The sequence below is a fragment of the Hemitrygon akajei genome, chromosome 1 (assembly GCF_048418815.1).
Source record: "Hemitrygon akajei chromosome 1, sHemAka1.3, whole genome shotgun sequence".
Lineage (NCBI taxonomy): Eukaryota > Metazoa > Chordata > Chondrichthyes > Myliobatiformes > Dasyatidae > Hemitrygon > Hemitrygon akajei.
This window is the reverse complement of record NC_133124.1, coordinates 83623610-83650230: the sequence shown is the minus strand read 5'-3', so window position 1 is coordinate 83650230 and position 26621 is coordinate 83623610. Positions and strand designations below refer to the sequence as shown.

General features: G+C 38.9%; 1 protein-coding gene across 2 annotated transcripts in view; it reads right to left on the bottom strand.

Moving 5' to 3' along the window:
- The window catches only part of cep76 (centrosomal protein 76), a 55391-nt gene that overhangs the window by 9144 nt on the left and 19626 nt on the right, over positions 1 to 26621 (bottom strand). For both annotated transcript variants that reach the window (XM_073046801.1, XM_073046812.1), the window contains 5 exons: positions 17825 to 17922; positions 15358 to 15486; positions 14290 to 14478; positions 9062 to 9228; positions 3952 to 4285 (listed from right to left, as the gene is read on the bottom strand). In XM_073046801.1, coding sequence (XP_072902902.1) covers positions 3952 to 4285; positions 9062 to 9228; positions 14290 to 14478; positions 15358 to 15486; positions 17825 to 17922 — 917 coding nt within the window. The remainder of the gene's footprint in view (positions 1 to 3951; positions 4286 to 9061; positions 9229 to 14289; positions 14479 to 15357; positions 15487 to 17824; positions 17923 to 26621) is intronic.

Sequence of the window (26621 nt, the reverse complement as noted above, 5' to 3'; positions counted from 1 at the left end):
AGTTTCTTATCAGCTTGATAATTTGTTGATAATAAACTGGATGTCATTAAAAGTTTGACATTATCTCAGCAGTACTGCCAAAGAACACTGATGTTTAAAAGAACATCACTAATCTAACACCCTGGGAAAGGTTTCACTAATAATTAGGTATATTATTCAACTAATGATTTACTTGAATGATTTTTGGTTGTTATTACATATTATACTGCTGCTAAACTTGCAAGCCTAAGGTTAAGTCTCATCTATTTAGGGCAGGATTAGAGAAATTTTAAGTCCACACAAGTGGATTTTTTTCTGGCTATTCCAAGTTAATATTTAACTTCTAGCATGAAATTCAAATTAAATTCATTCAACTTTCCAGACAATATTCTGATTACTCAGCTAAAAATGGAACTACTATTCTGCTTTAAGGATTTTAAAACTTTTGTGGCAAATTTAACTAAATTCCTCAGGCAAGAAACCCTTAAAACCTGTATTATAATATATTAAAATAATTGTCACTTATACAGCACAAATATAAGTAATTCTTTTTGAAAGAGAAAATTGTGTGGAGGAGAATGCAAGAATTGGAACCAGTCCATTTAGCCCTTCATGCCTGTACTATCATTTTCATAAGATCACTGCTGATCTTTTTATCTCCTTTCCTGCACTAATAAGATTCCCTTATTATCTAACTATCAATTGATTTCTGACTTAAATGAATTTAACAATTGAACCTCCATTGGCCCTCTTGGATAAAAACAAATTCAAAAATTCACTAACCATTTGGAAAAGAATTTTTTCCCACCTATTTTGAACTGCTCATATGCTATTTTGAGACTTGGTTCAAGTGACCCCAGCTAGGAACAACATCATCTTTGCATCTAGCCAATTAAGAACTTATACACAGTATGTTTCCAACTCTCATTCTTCTGATTTGCTCACTCCTCATCACAGCAATCTATCTAGTGAACCTTTGTTGCACTTCCTCATTCAAAAGTATATTCTTCATGGGTAGACAATACCTATACACAATTTTTTTCTGGGTGCTGTCTTACCAAAATCCTATATAATTCCAGTAAAATGTCTTTATTCTTCCTCTCAAATCGTATGGAACTAAAGATCTTTATACCATTTGCCTTCCTAATTGCTTGCTGTTTTATATTGTTTTTAAAAACAACATTGAATCACAGATTTAATTCGCCTTTTTTGACATTGGTCAACAGAAAAAAACTTTCTTGTCAAAGTAAAAACAGATCTCTATGAAGTGATCTAAATGAATTACAAATATAAAACACAAAATAATTGATTACACAAGTATCACCCACTTTAATATGACACACCAAATTATCACTGGTGCAGTCAACTAGTTTTAGAAGACACATAATTAGTTAAATGGAGATCACCACGTGCAGTCAAGGTGTTTCAATTGATTGCAGTGAGAATACACCTGTATCTGAAAGGTCCAACTGCTGGTGAGTCAGTACACTGGTAAAAACCACACCATGAAGACAAAAGAACACCTTAAGCAACTCTGCAAAGAAGTTGTTGAAAAGCACAAGTCAGGAGATGGATACTAGAAAATTTCCAAGTCACAGAATATCGCTTGGAGTAGTTAAGTCAATCATCAAGATATAGAAAGAATATGTAAAGCTGTAAATCTGCCTTGAGCAGGCCGTCCTCAAAAACAGAGTGACTATGCAAGTGGACTAGTGAGGGAGGCCACCAAAAGACCCATGACAACTCTGCTCTGGAGGAATTACATGCTTCAGTGGCTGAGATGAGAGAGACCTTGCATACAACTATTGACCATTCACAGCTTTATGGGAGAGTGGCAAAGAAAAAGCCACTGCTGAGAAAAAACTGACATGAATCTTGGCTAGAGTTTGCTAGAAGGCATGTGGGAGGCTTTGAAGTCAGCTGGAAGAAGTTACTGTGGTCTGATGAAAAAAAATTGAGTTTTCGGCCATTAGACTAAATGCTATGTTTGGTGTAAGCGAAACACTGCACGTCATCAACAACACACCAGCCCTATCGTGAAGGATGGTGGTGGCTGCATCATGCTGTAGGGATGCTTCACTGCAACAAACCTAGAAGGCTTGTGAAGGTGGAGGATAAAATGAATGCAGCAAAATACAGGGAAATCCTGGAGGAAAACCTGATGCAGTCTGCATGAGAACTGCAACCTGGGAGAAGATTTGATTTCCAGCAAGACAATGACCCCAAGCATAAAGTCAAAGCTACAAAACAATTGCTTAAAAACAACAAAGTCCTGGAGTGGCCAAGTCAGAGTCCAGACCTCAATCCAATTGAGAATTTCTGGCTGGACTTGAAAAGGGCCGTTCATTCACAATCCCCATGCAATCTGACAGAGCTTGAGTGGTTTTGTAAAGAAGAATGGGGAAAGACTGCAGTGTCTAGATGTGCAAAGCTGACAGAGACCTATCCACACAGACTCAAGGCTCCAATTGCTGCCAAAGGTGCATCAACTAAATACTGACTTGAAGGGGGTGAATAGTTATGCAATCAAATATTTTGTGTTTTATACTTGTAACTAATTTAGATCACTTTTTAGAAATCCGTTCTCACTTTGACACTAAAGAGCCTTTTACTGTTGATCAGTGTCAAAAAAGTCAGATAAAATCCACTGTGATTCAATGTTGTAAAACAATAAAACAAGAAAATGTTCGGGGGGGGGGGGGAACACACACACACACACACACACACACACACACACACACACACACACACACACACACACACACACACACACACACACACACACACACACACACACACACACACACACACACACACACACACACACACACACACACACCCCTGATTAAAAGGTATCCCAAAAAAAGGTAACTATCTTTGCTTAACCTCTTTCAGTTCCCTTGGATTGTTCCCATGGGTTGCAAAAAAGGCTAAAGTGATGACAAAGGGAAATGGGAAATGGCAGACATTTTAGCTTGAGTTGACAGAGGAAAGTTGCCTGTAATGTATAGTCAAAAAACAAACTTATCTACGTGGATAGATATATTGATAGAGCCTCCCAAATTGAATTCTGGAAAAGGCGGCCTTACTGACTTTGTTTCAAACTAAACTATCAGGATAGCAAACATAGATAAACAATTAGGTCAAAAGCAACAGGGATACTTTAATGAGATCATTTGGAGGATGGGAGGACCCAAGAGAGAGACAAATTGGCCTGCTTCAGCATTGTATATACTGTGTAATGTGTACAAGGAGTTACTTATTACAATAGTCCTCTGTAATTAGAGGTTAGATTCTAGACTGGATAAGAAATTTGTAACATCAATGACACAGGTTGTGAATGCAACTTTGCAGTAGTATACAGGATTTATCAATGATCAACACGAATGCATTGGGGAAACTGCTCACAAATCTATAACTGTTTTTAAAAAAAAGATATGTGAGTGAAAATACCTTAAACAAGAAAGCTAGACTCTCGGTAAAACTTATGCATTTGGACTGCATCTGACAGTTACTTATTTTCAATAAGTGTAGGAGAAATATAGCAGAAAGTTTGTGCTATCAGAGATTTTAATCACATAAAATCTCTAGCCTTCTTGTACTAACTACAGCCCTTTAGGCTGGATAGCCTAGTTTGTCTTTTTCATATGGTAGCCCACAAAGATACCTCATCCCATTGGTGATCCAAGTTACAGAAACTTTCCATTGGAATTCCGAGAAAATAGTGAGGCCAGAACTGGTTTCAGGGCTGATTCTCATGTCAGAGTATCAAATTACATGCTGAATTATTTATATTGTATTTGTCTATTAAATACAGGAGATATGAATAAAAAATTTCCATCCTCTTTAAATAAACTATAAAAGAACATCATTCAATCATATTTTGTATTGCATCTTGTATTTAAATAGGGCAGAAATACAGTCACATTACTGGAGATCTCAAAATATCATTACACTTGTTTATTTTCTTACCTTCCTATGTTCTGAAATCAAACCCCTCAAAGCCAATTCAATCTCATTGCTTGCAACTGCTGCATCAATCGTTGGAGCACACAAAGGCGGAAATGGTGGCAATGAAATAGATGATCCGGGAGCACACACAGATCTTATGGCCTCTGTACTCATGGGTTTCCACTTTGATTCATCATTTAGGTCAAAATGGCACAGTTCAACTGTGTCAGATGGCTGACAGTTTGCATAAAAGCTCTGGTGATTGAAGAGGCAGCCTATTGAACAATATGGATACGCTCTCTTTGGTTGCTCTACTAATGGTGGGTCATCAGGATTAACAGGCTGGTGAACATACCTGTATTAAAAACAAAACCAAAATCAACTTTAAATATACAGGAATACAACAGGTTCCCAACATATAGGCATCCGTTAGTCTTGTGAGACCATGGATTTGCACCTTTGAAGGTTTCCAGGTTGCAGGGTTGTATGGGAGACCGGCAGTTGCCCAAGTTACAAGCCTTCCCCTCTCCACGCCACCAAGGGAAGGGCACTAGGACCCAAGCAGCTTGGCACCGGTGTCGTCTCAGAGCAATGTTTTGTTAAGTGCCTTGCCCAAGGACACAAAGCTGCCTCAGCTGAGGCTCGGACCAGTGACCTTCAGATTACTAGTCCGATGCCTTATCCACTAGGCCACGCGCCAACACGAGGTTCCCAAAAGGTGTTTATATTAAATGGCTCAAACATTGATTTTAAAGTCAATTAAATCATGACTGAATATATCTAACACTTCTCTAAATTTAAATAGGAATTATCTGCAACTAAAATAAAGATTAATAGAATTCCTTAGACAATCAGTGCTTGATCTATTAACTACATTTAATCTTACAGCAGTTCAAGCAACACAAGTGCTTTAGACTTAGATAAAAAAGACATGGGATGTTAGGATTGGCATGAATCAACAAATGGCAAGTATTGTTCAAAGCAAGTGATGACATGAGAAGGTGATGAAGTTTTGGGGCACATGACAGGCCAAAGTCAGCGTGATTTCCTTAAGGGGAAATCTTACCTGACAAATCTGTTGGAATGCTTTGAGGAAATAACAAGCAGGATAGACAAAGGGGAGTCAGTGGATATTGCTTACTTAGATTTTCAGAAGGCCTTTGACAAGTGCCACACTTGAGGCTGCTTAATATGATAGAGGTACATGATATTACAGGACAGATTCGACTATGGATAGAAGATTGGTTGACTGGCAGGAGGCAAAGGGTGGGAATAAAGGGGGCCTTTATTGGTTGGCTGCCGGTGTTCCACAGGTGTCGATGTTGGGGCCACTTCTTTTCATGTTACATGTCAATGATTTAGATAACATAATTGATAGCTTTGTGGCCAAGTCTGAAGATGATACAAAGACAAAGATAGGTGGGGGGGTAGGTAGTGTTGAGGAAGCAGGAAGTCTGCAGAAGGACTCAGATTGGGAGAATGGGCAAAGAAGAGGGAGATGGAATATAGCGTAGGGAAGTGTATGGTCATGCATAGACTATTCTCTAAATGGGGAGAAAAATTCAGAAACAAATAGGTGCAAAGGAATTTGGGAGTCCTCGTGCAGGATTACCTGAACATTAACCTGTAGGTTGAGATGGTAGTTAGGGAAAGTAAATGCAGTGTTAAAATTCATTTAGAGAGGACTAGAAGGATGTAATACTGAGGCTTTTTAAGGGATTGGTCGGTCTATACTTGGAGTATTATGAGCAGTTTTGGGCCCCTTATCTTGGAAAAGACGCACCGGCAATGGAGAGGGTCCAGAGGAGGTTCATAAGAATAATTCCAAGAATGAAAGGGTTAACGTTTGAGGGGCATTTGATGGCCCAGGGCCTGTACTTGTTGGAGTTTATAAGTATGGGAGGCATCTCACTGAAACCTATTGAACATTGAAGGCTTAGATAGAATGGATGTTGAGAGGGTGTCTCCTATAGTGGGTTAGTCTAGGACCAGAGGGAACAGCCTCAATAGAGGGGCATCCATTTATGACAGAGATGATGAGAAGGAGGAATTTCTTTAGCTAGAGGGTAGTAACTCTGTGGAATTCACTGTCACAGACAGTTGTGGAAGCCGAATAATTGGGTATACTTGAAATGGAGATGGGTGAGTTCTTGATTAGTCAGGGTGTGAAAGGTTACAGGGAGAGGGCAGGAGAAGGAGGTTGACGGAGATAATAAATCAACCATGATAGAATCGCAGAGCAGACACGATGGGCCAAATGGTCTAATTCTGTTCCTATACGTTTTGGTCTTATGAACAAAGAGAGAAAGCACAAAAGGAAAAGGGAACATGGGAAATCAATGCTGAAGCCTGCACTGCAACCTGCAACAGCAATAAAGAAAGCATGATTTCAGGTGCAGTCAAGCTCATGAACTCACTGATTGATCAGATCAGACCTGACCTGTACTTGTCACATCCAGGAAATATTTGAATTAAGCACAAATTCTACAAAACCTGTAGACACAAGCTCAGACTATAAATAGTAAACAAGCCAGTTTAAGGTTTAATTATTTCACAGAGTGGTTAGCCAGTGGAACAGACAGCTGAAAGAAATAGATAATACCAGCAAATTAGAGGGGGTTGGTTCGTTACTTGGCAAAATATAATAGAAAATAGATTATAATAATAGAAAATAGATAATAATAGCTGTAATATGTAGGCTTGTACATACTACATGCGACTCTATGGACTGCTATTTCTCAAATACGGGATGTACAAACTTATTGATAATGCAAAGCTGGGTGGCAGTGTTGACTGTAAAAAGGATGAAGAAAGGCATTTCTGTATTTAATGTGTAACAGTCCAACCATGAGCTTCAAAAGAAAAAAAGTTTTCAAGTACCTTAATTAATCCTACTGGATAAATGGCATACTAATTTGTTACACGAGTATTTCTTCCAATTTTCAGTCTAATGACACTGTTATATGGAAATTGGAAGGGTGAGTGTTCATGATCTTATGATTCAGGGGTTATTTTGGACTCCAATACCTTGCTATCCTGTTGGTGATTTATATGATTACTTAAAGAACTTGAACCAGAGCAAAAACTAAGGACCTTCCCTATGTTTTGTGCACTGGTGGAGGAAAATAGAAAAGGAGGTAGGGTGCCCCTGATATTAAAGAATGGGATAAAAGCAGGAGGAAGAATCAGTTTCCTTAAAGAAATAGTAGAATCAGTTTGGGTAGAGCTAAGAAACAAGATGTAGAAGGAACCACTGATGGGAGTTTTGTATATAGAGACCCCCAAAAAGTGGTAGTAATTTAAGACAGAGAATAAACCAAGAGATTAAAGATGCAGTCAACAGGAACAATGCACTAAATGCAACGGATATCAGTCTAAACTCAAACCAAATTAACAGTAATAATGTGAGGACAAATTCATAAAGTGTACAAGAGATGGATTTTTTTTGCTATGTAATGGAAACAAGGGAATAGACAATTTTAATTCTTTTGTGAATGAGAATTATGATTTGGGGTCTTTAGTTATCATATGAAAGAATCTTACATAGTAATTAAAAATGTTTTTGTTAAATCTGAAGGCAAGGTCTTAGATGACAATGGCATGAAGCATGAGTTTAATGAAAAAACATTAAAACATTTAACTGCAGCATCTATGGACAATCATTTAAAGAATTAACACATAGGTTTATGTCATGTACTCCCCTTTAAGATGCAAAATCAAACAGGAAAACTAGTCTGTCCATGGCCATCAGCAGAAGTTAGAGATGGCATTAGAAAACGTGCCAAAAGAAAACAAAAGCAGGAAAACAAAAGCATGATTTCCTAAGGCAAATTATGTTTGGAACATCCACTGGAATTTTCTGAGGTTATAATTGATAGAATGCAATAGGGTAAATCAGTTAATGTTGTGTATTTGCACTTTCAGGCAGTTTTGTAAATCGCCACACCACAGATTATTAAGCAAAATTAGAGGCTATTAACAAGTGTATAATGAGAATTAGCAGAGAACCCAAAATGAATAATTTGGAGGCTGGAACAAATAGTGGGCCGTAGGGTCAAACACTGTATGCAAAAGCTTGTTGATGATGCAAAACTAGGCAGTCATGTAGACAGTCAAAAGGATGCAGAAAGATTTCAGGAAGACGTGAACAAAATGAATGTGCATGGCCATGGCAACTGGAGTATAACTGGAAAAAGGTCAGGTCACTACCCCCTTCCCGGTAGTAAAAAAAAGGTGGAGTAGACTTTCAACGCTTAGAGTTTGGTGTTCATAGGCCCCTTGGTGTACTTGGACACTGATATACAGTACCACATAACTAACATACAGTTCCAGGAAGCAAACAGTATGTTGGCCTTTATAGCCAAAGGATTTAAGAACATAATTCTTTTTCCCATTATATGGGATCTTGTGCGCTTCAGTCCTCATGTGATGTCAACATGTCTGATCAACCTACCAAAGGAATTAAATATTTAAGATGGAAGAAGTGCAACACAAGCTCAGCAGACTGATTCATTTCTGAGGACTGGCCCTACACTGATAAGTTTAGGCAAATAAGTGGTAATGTTTAAATGTACAAAATTGTATAACGTACAAATGAGTCATGACATAGTAGAGGTATGGATGCTTCCTTTGGCTGGGTGTCAGAAATAAGAGATTAAAGATAAATTTTCTTCATTCAATAGTAGTTATTTAGGCTTCTCTACCAAAGGGGCTATGAAAGCTCAGCCACTTAGCATATTTAAGAAAGCCAATTACCAATTTTTTTTGATATTAGGTAAACGAAACGGTTTGGTTTAGTGCAGGAAAGTAGCATCAAAGACCAGCCATGATATTATTGAATGCAGGATCAGGCATGAGGGGTTGAATGTCCAACTCTTGCTTCTATTTCTTATGGTCTACAAAATCAGTAACCTGGTACCAAGCTGACAATTTTCTCAAAACCTCAACCATAACCCGGTTAAATAGAGCATTGTTCCAAGGTGGAAGATCTCTGTGCAAGACTGACAGAGAAATCCTACATATGCACTTGCTCTTAGAACTATACCCGAGACTCAAGGTATAGATTACTGGGGTAGAATAGTGTACTGGTAACATTATACACTTAAATAATGAATGAAAACTTTGTTTTCACCTGCATCCTGTTAAGCTCTCCCAGAAAACAACATTCCCACTTGTTCCATACGTCATCACCCAAGTGTGGGGCACCCTTCTTGCTTTTGTTCCTACACACACGTAGGCATCCAATCCGAAGCCCAGCAGCAAACTGCACAGTAAGGTGGCATGGTCCTCACAGTCTCCCTAAAAGTAACCAAAAGTAGATAGACAGATTTTCCCCAATGGATAAAAACATTCACCCCAAAACATCCCAATTAAACAATAATAAGAAACACTAAAGCTTTTGTCCTTCTCATGCCTGAATCTATGCTTTCCTATCTTTCATCCAATTGCTGGTCAACTAACGGAATAATAGAAAATAATTTGCTAACTTAACAAGGACTTTCTCAAAAAGTAACTGATTGGATGTATAAAATGTTTACATCCATCTCAAGAACACAATAAACTTATTTACTTACTTTAACACAGAATGGGGCTATCCATCCCATCAGGACAATGTTGGCCCTCAAATGCACTTCCATCAATCCCATTCCCACTCTCAATTCCCTGTTGGTCAGCAATATACGCTCCTTCATGTGCCCATCAACTCCTCTTTGATGCTTTTGCCATGCGACAATGAGGATAGAAATAGAATGAGGTAGCGGATAAATAGATTGCTGAAGTATTGGAGTGGGGGCCGGGATTCAGATTTCTGGATAATTGGGATCTCTTCTGGGGCAGGTGTCACCTGTACAAAATGGACAGTCATGCTGGGAAAGTCATGTAATAAGGATAATGTCACAATTATAATGGGGAATTTCAACATGCAAGGGAATTGTGAAAATTAGATTGGTGTTGGATCACAAGAGGGAATTCGTTGAATGCATACGAGATGTACTTCAGCCTACTAGAGGAAAGACCATCTTTGATTGGGTGTTGTATGATAGCCCAGGTCTTATTAGGGAGCTTAACATAAAGGGACCCTTACGAGGCAGTGATCACAATATGACTGAACTCATACTGCAATTTGAGAAGGAAAAGCACATATATCAGTATCGCAATGGAATAAAGGGAATTATAAAGGCTTGAGAGAGGAATTTGCCAGGTGGATTGGAGGAGGATACTGGCGGGGATTTCAGCAGAGCAGAGGTGGCTGAAGTTTCTTGGAATAGTTCACAAGGCACAGGATAGATATGGCCCAGAGAAGAAGTAATTCTCAAATGGTGGGGATAAACAACTGTGGCTGACAACGGAAGTTAAGGACTGTATAAAAGCTAAGGAAAGGGCATATAAGGTAGCAGAAGTGAGTGGCAAGTTGGATGATCGGGAAGCTCTTAAAATCCAACAAAAGGCAACTAAAAAAGCCACAAGGGAAAAGGTGAAATACGAGGGCAAACTAGCCAATAATATAAAGCAGGATACTAAAGGATTTTTCAGTTATAAAAAGAGTAAAAGGGAGGTGAGAGTTGATATTGGACCACTGGAAAATAATGCTGGTGAGTTAGTAATGGCGGTTCAAAGAAATGGCAGATGAACTTAATGGGTACTTGGCATCAGTCTTCACTGTGGAAGACACTAGCAGTGTGCCAGAGGTCTGCGAGTGTTAGGGAGCAGGACTGAGTGTCTTTGCTATTACAAAGGAAGAAGTGCTAGGTAAACGCAAAGATCTGAAAGTGGATAAGTCACCTGGACCAGATGGACTACATCCCAGAGACCTGAGATAAGTTGCTGAAGAGATAATGATGCATTGGTCATGATCTTTCAAGAATCATTTGATTCTGGCATGACTGGAAAATTGCAAATGTCACTCCACTCTTTAAGAAAGAGGAAAGCAAAAGCGAGGAAATGATAGGTCAGTTGGCCAAACCTCAGTGGTTGGGAAAGTGTTGGAATCTATTATTAAGGTTGAGGTTTCGGGGTACTTGGAGACTCATGATAAAATAAGTCAAAGTCAGCATGGTTTCATAAAGGGAAATCTTGCCTAACAAATCTGTTAGAATTCTTCAAGGAAGTAACAAGCAAGGTGGACAAAGGAGTGGCTTTGGATGTCATTTACCTGGATTTTCAGAAAGTATTTGATACAATGCCAGATATGAGGCTGCTTAACAAGGTAATAATGGAGTACCGTCAATAGTTTTCGACCCAATATCTCAGAAAGTATGTGTTGTCATTGGAGAGAGTCCAGAGGAGTTTCACGAGGATCATTCCAAGAATTAAGAGATTAACATATTGGAAGCATTTGGCAGCTTTGAGTCTGTACTCACTGGAATTTAGAAAAATTGAAATCTACCAAAGGTTGAAAGGAGTAGATAAGGTGGATGTGGAGAGGATGTTTCCTATTGTAGGGGCTTCCAGAACTAGAGGGCACAGCATCAAAATTGAGAGGTCACATTTCAGAACAGAAGGAAGGAGGATTTCTTTTTAGCTAAAGACTAGTGAGTCTGTGGTACGCTCTGCCACAGATTGCAGTGGAGGCCAAGTCCATTGGTATATTTAAGGCTGCAGTTGATAGTTTCCTGATTGGTCAGGGTATCAAAGGATATGATGAGAAGGTAGATTTATTGGGTTGAATGGGATCTGGGATCAGCCAATGATGGAATGCAAACTTCACCTAGGCAGCACCAAATCAGGATTGAAACTAATGTTTGGATTGAAGACACAGTGCTTACTGCAGTGGCACCATGTCACCTCTAAACTACAAGTGCTTCTACCTTCCTTAAAATTCACTAAAAACTTTCTGTCACTGATGAATCTGTAAAATTAGATTACAATTAGATTACATTAGATTACAATTCAGTATCACATATTTAATTTTTTAGACAAATTCCTTTCACCCAATATTGTAGGAACAAAACATGATTAAGCAATTCAGGAATTGAAATTGCTGAGAATGGGAATGAGATGCAAAGGCCAAGTAATGGACTTTAAATACTTTACACTAGTGGTCGCCAACTCGTTCATTGCGATCGACTGGTAGACCTTTGAGACTTTCCCAGTAGATCCCGAAAAAACAAAAGAAAAATAAATACAAAATATTGTTGAGAGATTGTTTCCGGGTTGCGGGGTTTTAGTTTCGTTCTTTCTGCGCAGTGCGCATGTGTGTAGCTCCCCCGCCACGCACTACACAGTGTACTTCAGTGGTCCCCAACCACCGGCCGCAAGGAAACGATATGAGTCAGCTGCACCTTTCCTCATTCCCTGTCACGCCCACTGTTGAACTTGAATACACACGAGGTCATCAGTCGCCTAAACACAGTGATACCCTTGCACCGGGGATCACTGGTTGGCCTCGGGTAACGGGCCGCCTCACGTGGCCAGCGAGAAGTGCCTTTACTACTGGCCTGGAGTGCAGACAGATGGGCACCCCTCTAAACCTGTTTAGCACACCGAATGTTTGTGGGGAACCTGATGCTAAAATATTCGCAGACGACCTAATTCAGGCTCAGGACTTCGTAAGTACCAGTGCAGCTACATTGCTGCAATCTATTGAAACAAACTTTTGTTGGCCGATAGAACCTACAAGGGGGGTGGGTGCGCATCCTGTTGCATTCCTCGCTCGGTTGATCACTCTCTCCGGACTGCAACCACCGCGGCCCCAGCACAGGGACCTCCAGCCCTTACTTTGTCCTCTCACCCCACCCACGACCAGCCGCACCTGGCCAAGGCGTCTGGCAACGGGCGGGCAAAAAGCTGGAGTTCGGGCCCAGAGGCTGTCTAATGAGGCAATGAAGCACTTAAAACTGCTTCAGTACCTTGAGTCCAAGCACCCTGCACTTAAAGACAAACCCATGGAGTTTTTTGAGCAGAAAAAACGTGAGCAACGGGGACAGAAGCAAGTGCTGATAGTCACGTAAACTAAATTGCGGAATAGACTGGACATAAGGAACCCCCTTCGAGTATTGCTGTGTTCCAGTCATGTTTAACACCCCAATCGGCCGGTCCACAAGAATAATGTCAATATTAAACCGGTCCACGGTGCAAAAAAAGGGTGGTGACCCCTGGTGTACACACATTATTTCTACTTCCAGATTGCGGGGTTTTACTTCTGCCCAGTGCGCATGCGTGTGACTAACTGATTTAGTAGGTCGATCTTGCCTTTCACTAAGGCTGAGGTAGGGGATCTTGGACTTAAAAAGGTTGGTGACTACTACTTTACACAAATAACTTAAAGGTAAAATATTATGAATGCTGGACATCTGAAATATAAAAATCAATGGAATATTGGAAGCTCTTCAGCTAAGCAGGCAGCATCTGTGGAAAGAGAAACAACTGATGTTTCTGGTTTATGATCCTTCTGGGAACCAGAGGAAGATAATCTTGTTTTAGGATAAAGAAAATGGGGGCTGAGAATAAATAGGTGGAAGACAGGAGTGTTTAAGTGACACAATGAAATGATAGTGGAAAGTGAATAAGTGACAACAGAATTAGTAAAAGAATAACCAGAGTAAATGGGAGAAACATTATTGCTACCTGGAATAGAGAGTAAGGGGTAGCGAGACCCAAGGAAATGAGAGGAGTAGTGTATCATTAGGATTAGTACTCAGGCTTCTGATTCTCACAATTTACATTAATGAAGTCCAGAACTCAAATTTCTAGAATTTTGAAGGGCAGGTTGAGGGGAGGGGTGGAAGAGTCAAAGCTGATGACTGCACCAAATTAAAAATGATGAATAGTCATAAGATACCTCATGGGAGGAGAGCTATTTGAGAGGTTGGTTACACTAATGAGTGATGGGTTACAGGCACCAAGAAACAATGGAGAGGGGTGGAGAAAATGAAGGGGATTTCTTTGAAAGGGTGGAGATTGAAAGGTACTGAATGACAGATTGTCCTGGTGTGTCAGGAAACTACTAGCTCACAAAGTTCTTCAATAGGAGTACAATTGACAATGTATGCATTTCAAGCAGGATTGAGGGTGTGTGGGGGGGGGGTGGTTGGAGGAGAAAATGATAACTCAGTATCAAATGGTCACCTAAAGACATTGTCCTTGTTCTCTTCCCCCTTCTCTGCAAACATCTTCAATTTTTAACTTTTTCAAGTGAGTGATACAACTTGAGGGAGTTGATTGGAATGTATCATGGGGAAAATTATTGGGGAATTGAGATCCAGTGAACTAGCAGACTCAATTGACCAAAACTGCCTTCTCTCTGTCATAAGAAAATATATGGAAATACTATGATATCAAATTCTAACTTTGCTTTAAAATATCTAATTTAGCTTTTAACAAAGATAGACCTGAAAATAAAACTAAATGGAAGATATGTACCTTGCCTTTACAGAGAAAACTCAGGAGAGTGCACCATTGTTCTTGTTTGGATCCACCTCCAACCGTGGTGGCTCTCTCATAGCCAAGAACATTGACAAACCTAGCAGCTTGTCTTGGTGTGTCCAGAAGCCTGCCAGCCCGCAAAGGTTTTATATAAGAGCACACTGGACGATTTATACCATTTTCGTCCTGAGGAAGAAGAAAGGTGAAAATAGTCAATTTCTTCAAGGGCACCAAGTTAATTCAGGTGAAAAATAATACATTCTATGATCTGAACAAAGAACATAGAATCTGAAGTTCTTAAACACAGATGCATTATTCTATGACCAACCATTAAAAATGGCAAGGTTGCACGTACAGTCGGAAAGAGGTGAAACGCCATCGGTCATTGGAAAAGCGTTAGGCTACAGTCGGTCAACGATCAGAACAATTTTAAAGGATAAAGTGAGAAAGGCTCTACCCGATGAAAGCCACAATTATTACTAAGCAACGTAGTTGTTTAATTATTGGGTTTTAGGGTTTTGATTCTCACATCAACCCGGCACAGTGGAGAGCGCAGTCGATAGTGGTCTGTCACTGGATCGAACTCGGGAAGAAGTTCCCGAGCCCAGCGCTGAAATATACGTTCTTAAGTGTTTTATATGCATAGAAAGGTAAAATATATACTATATACTAAGACAAATGTTTGACTAACTGACGCTAAATAATACTGGATGTACCTGAGAACTTCCGATTTTTTTCAATCCCGATCCACGATAACCCACGCACATTCTCCCATATACTTTAAATCATCTCTAGATTACTTATAATACCTAATACAATGTAAATGCTATGTAAAATAGTTGTTATACTGTATTGTTTAGGGAATAATGACAAGAAAGAAGTCTGTACATGCTCAAACAACAAGTGCTGGAAGAGCACTTCCGGGTTTTTGCGATTCACGGTTGGTTGAATTCACACATGTGGAATTCGCGGATAAGGAGGGCCGACAGTACTTGCATAATTACCTTATTATCTGAAATATGAATTTAAAATTTAACATTTTAGTAACTACGCTTAAACACTCACCTGTGCAAAGATTTTCACAAGTCTGGTGTTATGCGAAGGCCTGATCTGAAGATACTCTCTCCACCACTGTTTGGCATATATGAGATACAAACGTTCCTTTTCTGCAGACTTTTGACGTTCTAATGTTAGCTGCAAATTTTAACAGTTAAAAATGTGAAACAAAGCTTGGCCATAGATTCTTACAGAGCACAGATACTATGACACAGTGATTCTCTATAACATGTTGATAAGCAATGGATGTTACCATTGCTGTGTATCATATGGCAGTTCTGAAATCTGATCACATGATTAATTGTTTCTTATTGTGATAATTTTCTTACTCTTGAACAAAATCTTAACAACTCTGGCATGAGAAAGTTCAACTTCCTTGATAAATTATTAGGCTGCATGTGTTAAGGCAGAATAAATGAGCTGGCAGGCAAGGTAAGAGGTTTGTGGGAAGGAATCCAATGTAAAGGAAACCACATGATGAACACTGCATGAAGCACACTGGATTGTTATAAGTTTAAGTGAAGCTCTGCTTCACGTGGAAGGACTGTTTGGATCCCAAGAGGTGAAAGGACTGCTCCCACAAATGTCATCCCTGTAGGATGTTTTTCTAGGACCAGAGGATACTGTCTCAGAACCTTAGGGATGGCAAGGTATTTTGTTAGCCAAAGGGTGGTAAATTTGTGAAATTCATTGCCGCAGATGGCTGTGAAGGCCTAGTCATTAGGCTTATTTAAAGTGGTGGCTGATAGGTTATTGATTAGTATGGGCATCAAAAGTTACAAGGAAAAAATAGAAAAATGGGGTTGCAGCATCCTGGCCTGACATGTTGATTAGTTACTCTTTTCCATAGATGCTGTCTGGCTTACTGAGTTCCTCCAGCATCTTGTGTTTGTTACTTCCGCAACAATTTTTTGTTGTTTAGAAGGTAGCAAAGGGTTGTATTGAATATGGTTAAGGTTTATACAACATGTTAGAAGGACAGAATTCTAGGATTTTTACCTAGAGATCACGAGGCAACAGCAATAAATGTTTTGGCTGGAGTGACATTTGACCTGGAAGGTAAACAAGATGGAAATGATATTCTCAAGCTGCCTTTCTTTTAACTGGTGTTGGGGATCATGGTTTTGGGAAGAGTTGCAGTAGCTACATTGCTTTTGCTTTCCCGTGAAGAGAGCCGATTCTAAATATCAAACTGATACAATTTTTCCCAAAAATAAGTTAATTTTCCTTGTACAAGGAGTAACTCACAGAAAAACTGCCTTCTGTTCATTTATTTTAATTCTTGAAAAAGTGAATCAGCTTGTAATTTACAACTAGCTTCATTTACTGGGAACTTCCATTTGGTGGAAAATCAAGAGTGTGGCAATTTGCAGCAGATCCACTCATTACATCTATTATAATCATTGTACTTATTTAAAATCTAAATTCTGTTTCTGCACTTTATTCTGCATTGCTATTGTTTTACCTTATTCTAACCTCAATGCACTGTGTAATGATTTGATCTGTATGAAAAGTACGCAAAACAAGCTTTTAATTGCATCTTAGTACATGTGACTATAATAATAAACCAAAATCAGCAAAGTGAAAGGTGCAAAATTAAAATTTTAATGCATCAAGAAATTTTGGCAAAGGTTCTAGGTTGTTAGTCAGTTTTCATCATCTCACATAGATAGAAAATAAATATTCAAATATCAAAACTTTGGTCAGACCAGAGTGTGCATCATATTTTGTTGATGATTAGATGAATTCTGCTGAGACACCAACTTTGACTGATGTCAGGTGATACCTTGTTGACAGCTCCTAGGGAACTGCTGAGATTATTGTTTTTGTAGTGCAACCCTACACACTGCTAATACTGTTCTCAGCTGCAGTTTAACATTTACTATTAGCAATGCAAAAGGAATTCATATCCTTTTATAACTTCACCTGACCATTTAGCTCTGATCTTTCATCCTACTTCACTGCCAATAGAACAAAATGCATAAGAACAGAAACCCCATAAAGAGTATTACCAAGAAAATGGGCAATAGAATTGCTATTGCCATCTTGTTTAGAGGATGATGCTGCTTTGCTTTGTTCTGAGTAATTCATGAGAATAATTGTGTGAACTTTTTAGCAGGTGAGATGGAACAATATAGAACATAATTAACCAGAATCAGGAACAGAATTTGTAAAAAAGAATTCTAAAAAATTAGAAGTTTGGTTGGAATGAAAACCAGAGAAGATTGTTTTCTATGAAGCTGATATCCTCCCTCAATTTCTACCGGTATTTTTCCAGAACAATGAAATAAGCAGCGGCATAACATCAGTCTTTTCTAAGTTTTTACTTGTAGTGATTGGAACATAATCAGGGTAGGGCCTAAAGAGATCTGTTTAGGAGCAGTGTACATAACACTTCAGCAAGTGACACTATTCTCACCCAATTCATTTCAAAATCAGGAAATTATACCAAGGTAGATTACAACAGATACAGTACCTGAGTGTCAACTACTTCCTGGCTGAGTGGTTGTATCAGATGTGGATATATTTCAAGTTTTAGATTTAAAATTCCAACTGGAACTTTAGATTCAGTGCCTGAAAGAATTTGAGTAAACATTTCATCACAAGTGCATTCAAAGCTAGTCTTAATACTAATGAAACTGGATTCAGAATGTATCAAACACAAAAATGTGGTGTCAGGATTGTCAAATATCTATGAACAATAACAAATTTAGAAGTGTGGGATATGCACTCAATAAGAGGTGCGGGGAGGAGGCTGAATGCAAACTAGGTATGACACCCTATGTCAGTTAAAAAATATTCTCACTTCAACTTTTCCTGTTTAAATTGGAAATCAAAATAATGATGATTTATCATATTTCCTTGTTGCATTATTTAATGAAAATACTAAGTATTCAAAACATAGTTTTTGTCACTAGTAAAACATGTTTTCACAAAGCAGACAAAATAGTCATAGAAAAGTACAGCACAGAAATAGGTCCTTCAAGGCATCTAGTCCATATCGAACCCTTTAAACTGCCTACTCCCATAAAAGCCAAGAGTAAACAGCTTTCCAAAATTAGTTGATGTATAAAATTAGAATACATAGAATAATAGTCACAAGGCAAAAGCAGCCATTCAACATACTAAGCCTTTATCTGCTCTTTGAAACACCCATCCAATCCTTTAGTTATAGTTAGTCTATTTTGTAACTAATCATTAAGTCACCCAAAGTTGCATTTACACTAAGTTTACTGACATTTGCCCTACTTTTTCATTTGATTACTATCCACAGCAACTGTGGACCATTTAAATAAATGCACAAACCCTTGAACTGGTGTTACTGCTGTGGATCACAAACTTTTTTGGGCTACTGCCCCCTTGCTTCCTAGATCATATCCACTGCACCCCACCCCGTCTAGCCATTACTTAAAAACTATAAAGAATTTTGATTTACAATGCACAGTGGACCAACAGTGACAAATAATTGCAAAAACTATTCAAATCTATTTAAGCTACAAAAAAAATTATTTCTTTATTTAATTACAGTAAAAACAATTTACATCTACAATTTTAGAGCATACATTAGTACTCCAAACACTTCATTGCTGTTTCACATTCAATGAGATGGATGGGCTCGGTGCAGGCTGAATCAATCTCAGATCCTCATTTAATCGGCAGCCGTTTTGTTGTTTTGAAAGAAGTTGGACAACTGCACTGAAACCACGCAACACTAAATATGATGTTGGAAAGGCTATAAAGAACATCTTGACCTTTTTCCAGTGTAGGATAACACTCAGAGATTTCTTTCTGCAACCAAAAGTCTTGATATGATTTTTTGAACCTCGGCTTCAGCTCAGTAATTTTGCAGAGATCAGCCCTACATCTATTTTGTTAATTCATTACAAGTATTCACAAATGGATTTATTACCCAATCTAGAGGTTGGGTCAAGAGAAGATCCTCAAATATCTGTCATGTGTTTATGCAGCTCACCCAGTTGGGCACAGTATACATGATGATCATGTGGCATTTTCTTTCTCTTCCTACTCAAAGAGGCTCAGAGATTAGAAAACGTTGCATCGGACAATGTCGAACTTCAGTAGGGTTAACTTGGACAGAAATGTGGAGATGACTGATATGACTTTGATAAGATCCACATTCCCTTACAAATGAAGATTGATTTCATTAAATGTCGCAAATAATTCTATGAAATAGGCAATGTCATGCCTATTATTCTTTTTCTTATTATTTATTTATTAAATTTTAGAAATTACAATGAATAAATGTGATAATAAAATAGTAAGAAAAATAATGTTGACCCTCCCACCTCCCCTTAACCCTTATCTAAAGAAAAGAAAGAAAAAAAAGAAAGAAGAAAAAGATTGCCTGGATATCGGAGGACCCCCACATGCTCCATGGAGTTCAAAATAATTTTGATATTTATTTTTACTTTCCCCAATTACTATGATTTTATCTTCAAAGGACCTGTGTATTTAATCCTATCTTTTGTAAGTATGGGAGCCAAATTTTCAACAATATATCATATTCATTTCTTAGATTATACATAATTTTTTCAAATGGAATACAACTATGTATTTCCTTATTCCAATGATCCATAGTTAAATATAAATCAGATTTCCAACTAACTGCGATAACTTTTTTGGCTACTGCCAATGCAATTTTTAAATTTTTTCTGATACTTGTTCAATTTAAGTTTCGGTATTGTCCCTTCAATGTCTCCTAATAAAAATAATAATGAACTATGTGGGAGTTATACTCCAATAATTTGTTCCAATAAAAGTCTTAAATTTATCCAAAATGGTTGAATTTTAAAACAGGACCAAGTAGAATATAAAAAAGTACCAATTTCTTGACTACATCGAAAACATTGGTCAGACATACTTAAATTAAATCTATTTATTTTCTGTGGTGTTATATATAATTGATGTAAAAAATTATATTGTATTAATCTAAGTCGAACATTTATTGTATTTCTCATACTATCAGAACTTAGATTTATTGCGTCTTTTTTTGATGAAGAAAAATTGACATGGATTAAAATAGAATTAGATAAGATAGGAGAAAATATACCAGAGGATTTTATATATAAATGGGAATCCAAATGGATACAGGAAAAAAAAGAATCTCCTATATTAAGACACTTGATTGATTTATGGAATAAGGTAAATATGGATGATGAGATAAAGAAATCCTTATTAGCATAAAGAACTTTAATTCAAAATAGGCTTATTCCTTTTACAATGGATAATAAACTTTTACATAATTGGTTCCAAAAGGAGATTAAACATATAGGTGATTGTTTTGAAGGAGGTATATTGATGTCGTTTGGTCAATTAAAAAATAAATATAAAATATCAAATAATACTCTTTTCTGTTATTTTCAATTAAAAGCCTATTTACGAGAAAAGTTGGGACAAACAATGTTGATGCCAAAACCTAGTGAAGTAGAAATATTAATTCAGAAAGGAAAAATTAAAGAATTTATATCTTGTATGTATAATTTGATTCAAAAGCAAACAATTAAGTTAGGAATTCATAAATCTAGGCAAAAATGGGAATCTGATCTGAATGTTAAAATTGATGGAAAAAATTGGTCAAGATTATGCCTATTATTCTTGAGTTGATTATTAAATAAAGCATTCAAGTCAAAGAATTTTATCATGGAACTTAATTTTATGTAAGGCTGTGATAAGAGTACTGTATTTAACAATTTGTGCAGTCAATCATTTTGGTTTTTTTTGGTGACAAGATGTTGTCTGTGAATTACAGTGAATGGTAAATATGTTAGGTACAGCTTTTTGCCAAGGAAGTTATAACCTCACGGTGGCATCCTGTCACTGATGGCACCCTATTTGTTGCACCAGCAAAAATGTTGGCGAGTGAAATGTCCTTCTCTGAAAAATTGCTCATTTGGAATAAAGTGGATGAACTTGTAGCGCAATTAGAGATTAGTTGGTATGATGTTGTGAGCACCACGGAGTCGTGGCTGCAAAAAGGTCATAGTTGGGAGTTTAACATGAAAAGGATATACTTTGTATTGATAGGACAGGCAGAGAGGCCATGTGTGGCTCTGTTGGTAAGAGATGGAAATACATCTTTAGAAAGAGGTGACTTTGGGTCAGAGAATGTTGAAGCTTTGTGGGTGGATTTAAGAAACTGCAAAAACCATTATGGGAATCATATCTAGGCCTCCAAACAGTAGCCAAGCTGTAGGATTGAGATTGCAAAGGAAGCTGGAAAGGACATGTAATAAGGGTAATGTCACAGATTGGTGATGGATTGCATGAGAGTTAATTTATTGAATGCCTGGAAGATGGCTTCTTAAACAGCTTATTCTTGAGCCTACTCAGGGAAAGACCATCTTAGATTGGGTAATAACCCAGATCTTATTAGGGCACTTAATATAAAGGAACCCTTATGAGGCAGTGATCATAACATGATTGAATTCATACTGCAATTTGAGGGGGAGAAGCACAAGTCACGTGTATCAGTATCTCAATGGAATAAACGGAATTACAAAGGCATGAGAGAGGAGTTTGCCCAGGTGGATTGGAGGAGGATACTGGTGAGGATGACAGCAACACAGAAGTGGCTGAAATTCCTGGGAATAGTTCACAAGGCGCAGGAGAGATACATCCCACAGGAGAAGTTCTCAAATGACAGAACTAGGCAACCATGGCTGACAAAGGAAGTTAAGGACTGCATAAAAGCCAAGGAAAGGGCATTCAAGGTAGCACAATGAGTTGGAAGTTGGTTGATTGGGAAGCTTTTAAAATCCAACAAAAGGCAACCAAAAAGCTACAAGGCAGCAAACGAGTCAATAATATAAAGCAGGTTACTAAAAGTTTTTTTTCCAGTCATACAAATAGCAAAAGGGATGTGATAGTTGACATTGGACCACTGGAAAATGATTCTAGTGAGGTAGTAATAGGGGACTAAGAAATGGCAGATGAACTTCATAGATATTTTGCACTATTAGTGTTCCAGAGGTCTGTCAGGGAGCAGAAGTAAATCCTACTGCTATTACAAAGGAAAAAGTGTTAGGTAAATGGAAAAAGGTCCTAAGGTGGATAAGTCACCTGGTCTAGATGGACTACATCCCAGACTTCTGAGAGAGGTTGCTGAAAGGATGACGGATGCACTGGTCATGATCTTTCAAGAATCACTTGATTCTGGCATAGTCCTGGAGGACTGGAAAATTGCAAATGTCACTGCACTCTTTAAGAGAGGATGACAAAAGAAACTAAATTATAGGCCAGTTAGCCTCACCTCCGGTTGAGAAAGTGTTGGAGTCCATAAGTAAGGATGAAGTTTCGGAGTACTTGGAGACTCGTGATAAAATAAGTCAAAATCAGCATGGTATCTGTATAGGGAAATCTTACCTGACAAATCTGTTAGAATTCTTCAAAGAAGTAACAAACAGGATGGACAAAGGAGAAGAAGTGGATGTCATTTTCTTGGAATTTCAGAAGGCATTTGATAAGGCTGCTTAACAAGATAAAATTCTATGGTGTTACAGGAAATATACTGGCATAATTAGAGGAGTGGCAGATAGGCAGGAGGAGGTGAATGGTTGGCTGCCAGTGACTAGCAGTGTTCCTCAGGACTCTGCTTTGGGACCGCTACTTTTCAGATTGTTTGTCAATAATTTAGATAGTGGAATTGATGGCTTTAAGGCAAAGTTTGTGAATGATACGGAGATAGGTGGAGGGGTAGGTAGAGCAGAGGAAGTAATACAATTGCAGCAGGACTTAAACAAATTAGAAGAATGGGCAGAAAAGTGGCAGATGGGACGCAGTGTTGGGAAATGTATGATAATGCATTTTGGTAAAAGGAACAACAGTGCAGACCATAATCTAATTGGGGAGAAAATTCAAACATCAGAGATTCAAAGAAACTTAGGAGCCCTCATACAAGACTCCCAGAAGGTTAATTCACAGGTTGAGTCTGTGGTAAAGAAGGTAAATGCAATGTTGGCATTTATTTCAAGGGGAATAGAATATACAAACAAGGAGATAATGCTGAGCCTTTTTTATAAGGCACTAGCTAGACTGCACTTGTGAGTATTGTCAACAATTTTGGGCCTCTCATCTCTGAAAGGATGTGTTGTCATTGGAGAAAATCCAGAGGATTTTCATGAGGCGGATTCTAGGAATGTGGAGGTTAAAATATGAGGAGCGTTTCACAGGTTTGGGTTCTCCTCACCGGAATTTAGAAGAATGCGGGAGAATCTCATTGAAACCTACCGAATGTTGAAAGGAGCAGATAAGGTGGATGTGAAGAGGATGTTCCTTCTGGTGGGGCTACCCAGAACTGGAGTGCACAGCCACAAAATTGTGGGGCAACCTTTTAGAACAGAAGTGAGCAGGTCTTTTTTTTAAGCCAAAGAGTGGTGAATCTGTGGAATGCTCTGCCACAGACTGTGGTGGAGGTCATCCATGGGTATACTTAAAGTGGATCGTCCTTGAAGGTTCTCAGTCATCCAGATCATTGTTTATCAAACAGTAGTAAATCAAGGCAAGTGGTCTTGCTGTCGCCGAGAACATGCTCAATGACATTACAGCTAAAGCAGCACAAATATTTGAGACAAGCCTTGAAAGCTTGCGGCTACCCAGACTGGGCCTTCATCAAGGCAGCAACAAAAACCAGGTAAGACCTCAGCCTAACAGCTAGCCTAACAGGAGCAAAGCAAATGGAAAAACACTGTCAACCCATATGTAGCTGGAGTTTCAAAGAAATGAAAAAGGATTTTCAACAAACAACAAATCCCTGGTTTTTTTTTAAACCTACAAACACTCTCAGAAACTCGTCCACCCCCTGGATCCTACACTCAAACATAAACACAGCATTGTCATATATGCTATCCAGACCAACCCAGGTTTAACGGCAAAACTTGCAGAAAATGCAACAAGGTAGGACACATACAAAGAGCATGTTGGGCAGAGAAAAATAAATGGACCGCACAGGGAATAGAAAAGCTAAAAAGTCATCAAGTTGCAGTTTCAAAAAAGAACAATAATCTGCATACTGCCCGTGAAAAATCTGTTAATAACGAGAGTGACACAAGACTGAGTAGCCCTGAGATCTATGATGTCAAAACTAATAAGACTAACAATTTGGCTTACACTATAAGTGAATGGCAAATTAATTAAAATGGAATTGTACACTGGCTCAGCTGCTTCATCTCGTTTCTGCCAATGTACAGACAGAAGCTGAAACAATAGGCAGCATTAGTTAAAATTGACCATTGTTGGTCTGACCAATTAGACTCCATGCTACAGGACTGCTTTGATGACATCAGCTGGAATGTCTTTCATGATAAGGATGCCTCCAAACTCACGGAAGAGGTCACGAGCTTCATCCAGAAGTGCATCAAGGATGCTGTCTCCCAGAAATTGGTCAGGGTCTTTCCAAACCAGAAATCCTGGATCAACAGTTCTGTGTGAGCAGCACTTACCATGCAACATAGAGCTCACATTGCCGGTAATCAGCAAGAGTTCAATAAATGCAGCTACAATCTGCACAAAGTCATCAAGGCAGCAAAACAACAATACGGGGACAAGATCCAGATACAACTCTTCATCAACACATGCAGCTTATGGGAAGGTCTACACACCATCCCAGACTTCAAAACTAAGCACAGTGGTGCTGCCAACATCACTGCCTCTCACCCAGATGAGCTGATCTTTTTTTTTTTTTTTTTTTTTTTTACACTTAGTTTGATATCACCAACACTGAGCCCCCGAAGGGACCTGCATCTTGGTCATCTCTGAGGCTGAAGTACGTGGGAGTTTCCAACCCAGACGGCATCCCAGGGCAGGTACTCAGGTTGTGCACAGCACAACTGGTAGGTGTGTTTACAGACATTTTTAATCTCTCCCTCTCCCAGAGTAGAGTGTCTTTCTGCTTCAAAACATTCACCATTGTCCCTGTACCCAAGAGGCTAAGGTAACATGTCTGAACAATTGGTGTCCTGTCGCATTTACCGTAACAATAAGCAAATGCTTTGAGAGGCTCTTCAAAGACTACATCTGCAGCACGCTACCATCCAAACTGGTCCCCCACAATTCGCTTACTGACACAACCGATCGACAGACGACACAATAGCCACTGCTCTACACACCATCCTTACACATCTGGAGAAGGATGCTTACATGAGAATGCTGTTCTTGGACTACAGTTCAGCATTCAACACCATAATTCCCTCCAGGCTTGACAAGAAGCTCAGAAATCATGGCCTTCACCCTGCCTTGTGCAGCTGGATCCTGGACTTCCTATCAGATTGCCGGCAGGTAGCAAGAGTGTGCTCCTTCACCTCCTCCCCTCAACTCAGGTGCCCCCCACCCCAGGGCTGTGTCTTAAATACCCTCCTTTACTCTCTATATACTGTTACGAAAACCCCGTAACCAGGTAACTTACCAGCAAAGATAGATGGATCAGCTGAGTCGGATGCTACTATTTTCAAACGTTTTATTCAACAAGGGCACAAACGTATGGTTAATACAAAACATTCAGATCATACACGTCGTCAAAACTCAATCTAAAACACCGGTGTAACCATAATCAATCAGAAATAAGCTCTACAGTTGTCTAGGGGGTAATACTGAGTCCAACGGAAGTATAAAGAGTCACTCAGAAGTTTGCAGGCTTTTTCCTTTCTGGGAACCCGCTGGGGTTTTTACGTTGTAGAGAGAAAGAGATGATTTAGAAAAGATGCACACTTGCCCGTCGTCTTGGCAGAGCAAATCCTTGGAATCAGGGGAGCAGACTTCCCCGTTGTTATTTAAAAGCAGTCTTTCGTTGGTTTTAGCCACAGATTCAAATTCGGAATCTAACGCACGTGGCTTCCTTCAAAATGGCGTCCCGCTCCCACGGGAATCGATCTCGTGTCTCCTGGGTGCGTCTGAGGGTTCTCCCCCCCTCAGACCCGCCTTTATACTTCTTCACGGGATCGCAGGTGTCAATCAAGTTGCAGGTAATGCGATCTCTCTCTCAACCAGCCCACTTTGCCCGAGGGCTTTTCACGTGGTCTCCATGAGACAATAGTCAATGTCACCTTCATTCTGCTTCTTGGGAGAACATGGTCTCTCTCTCTTTTTTTGGGTCAGTTGACCCCCCCTTAACTAGGGTTCTTGTGATTCTCACAAAGGAGGGGGCCAACGGCATAACAATACCCATGACTGTATTGCCACTCACAGCTCCAATCTAATTAAATTTGCTGATGATACATTGATTTGCTTAATCTAAATAATAACGAGACAGACTACAGAGA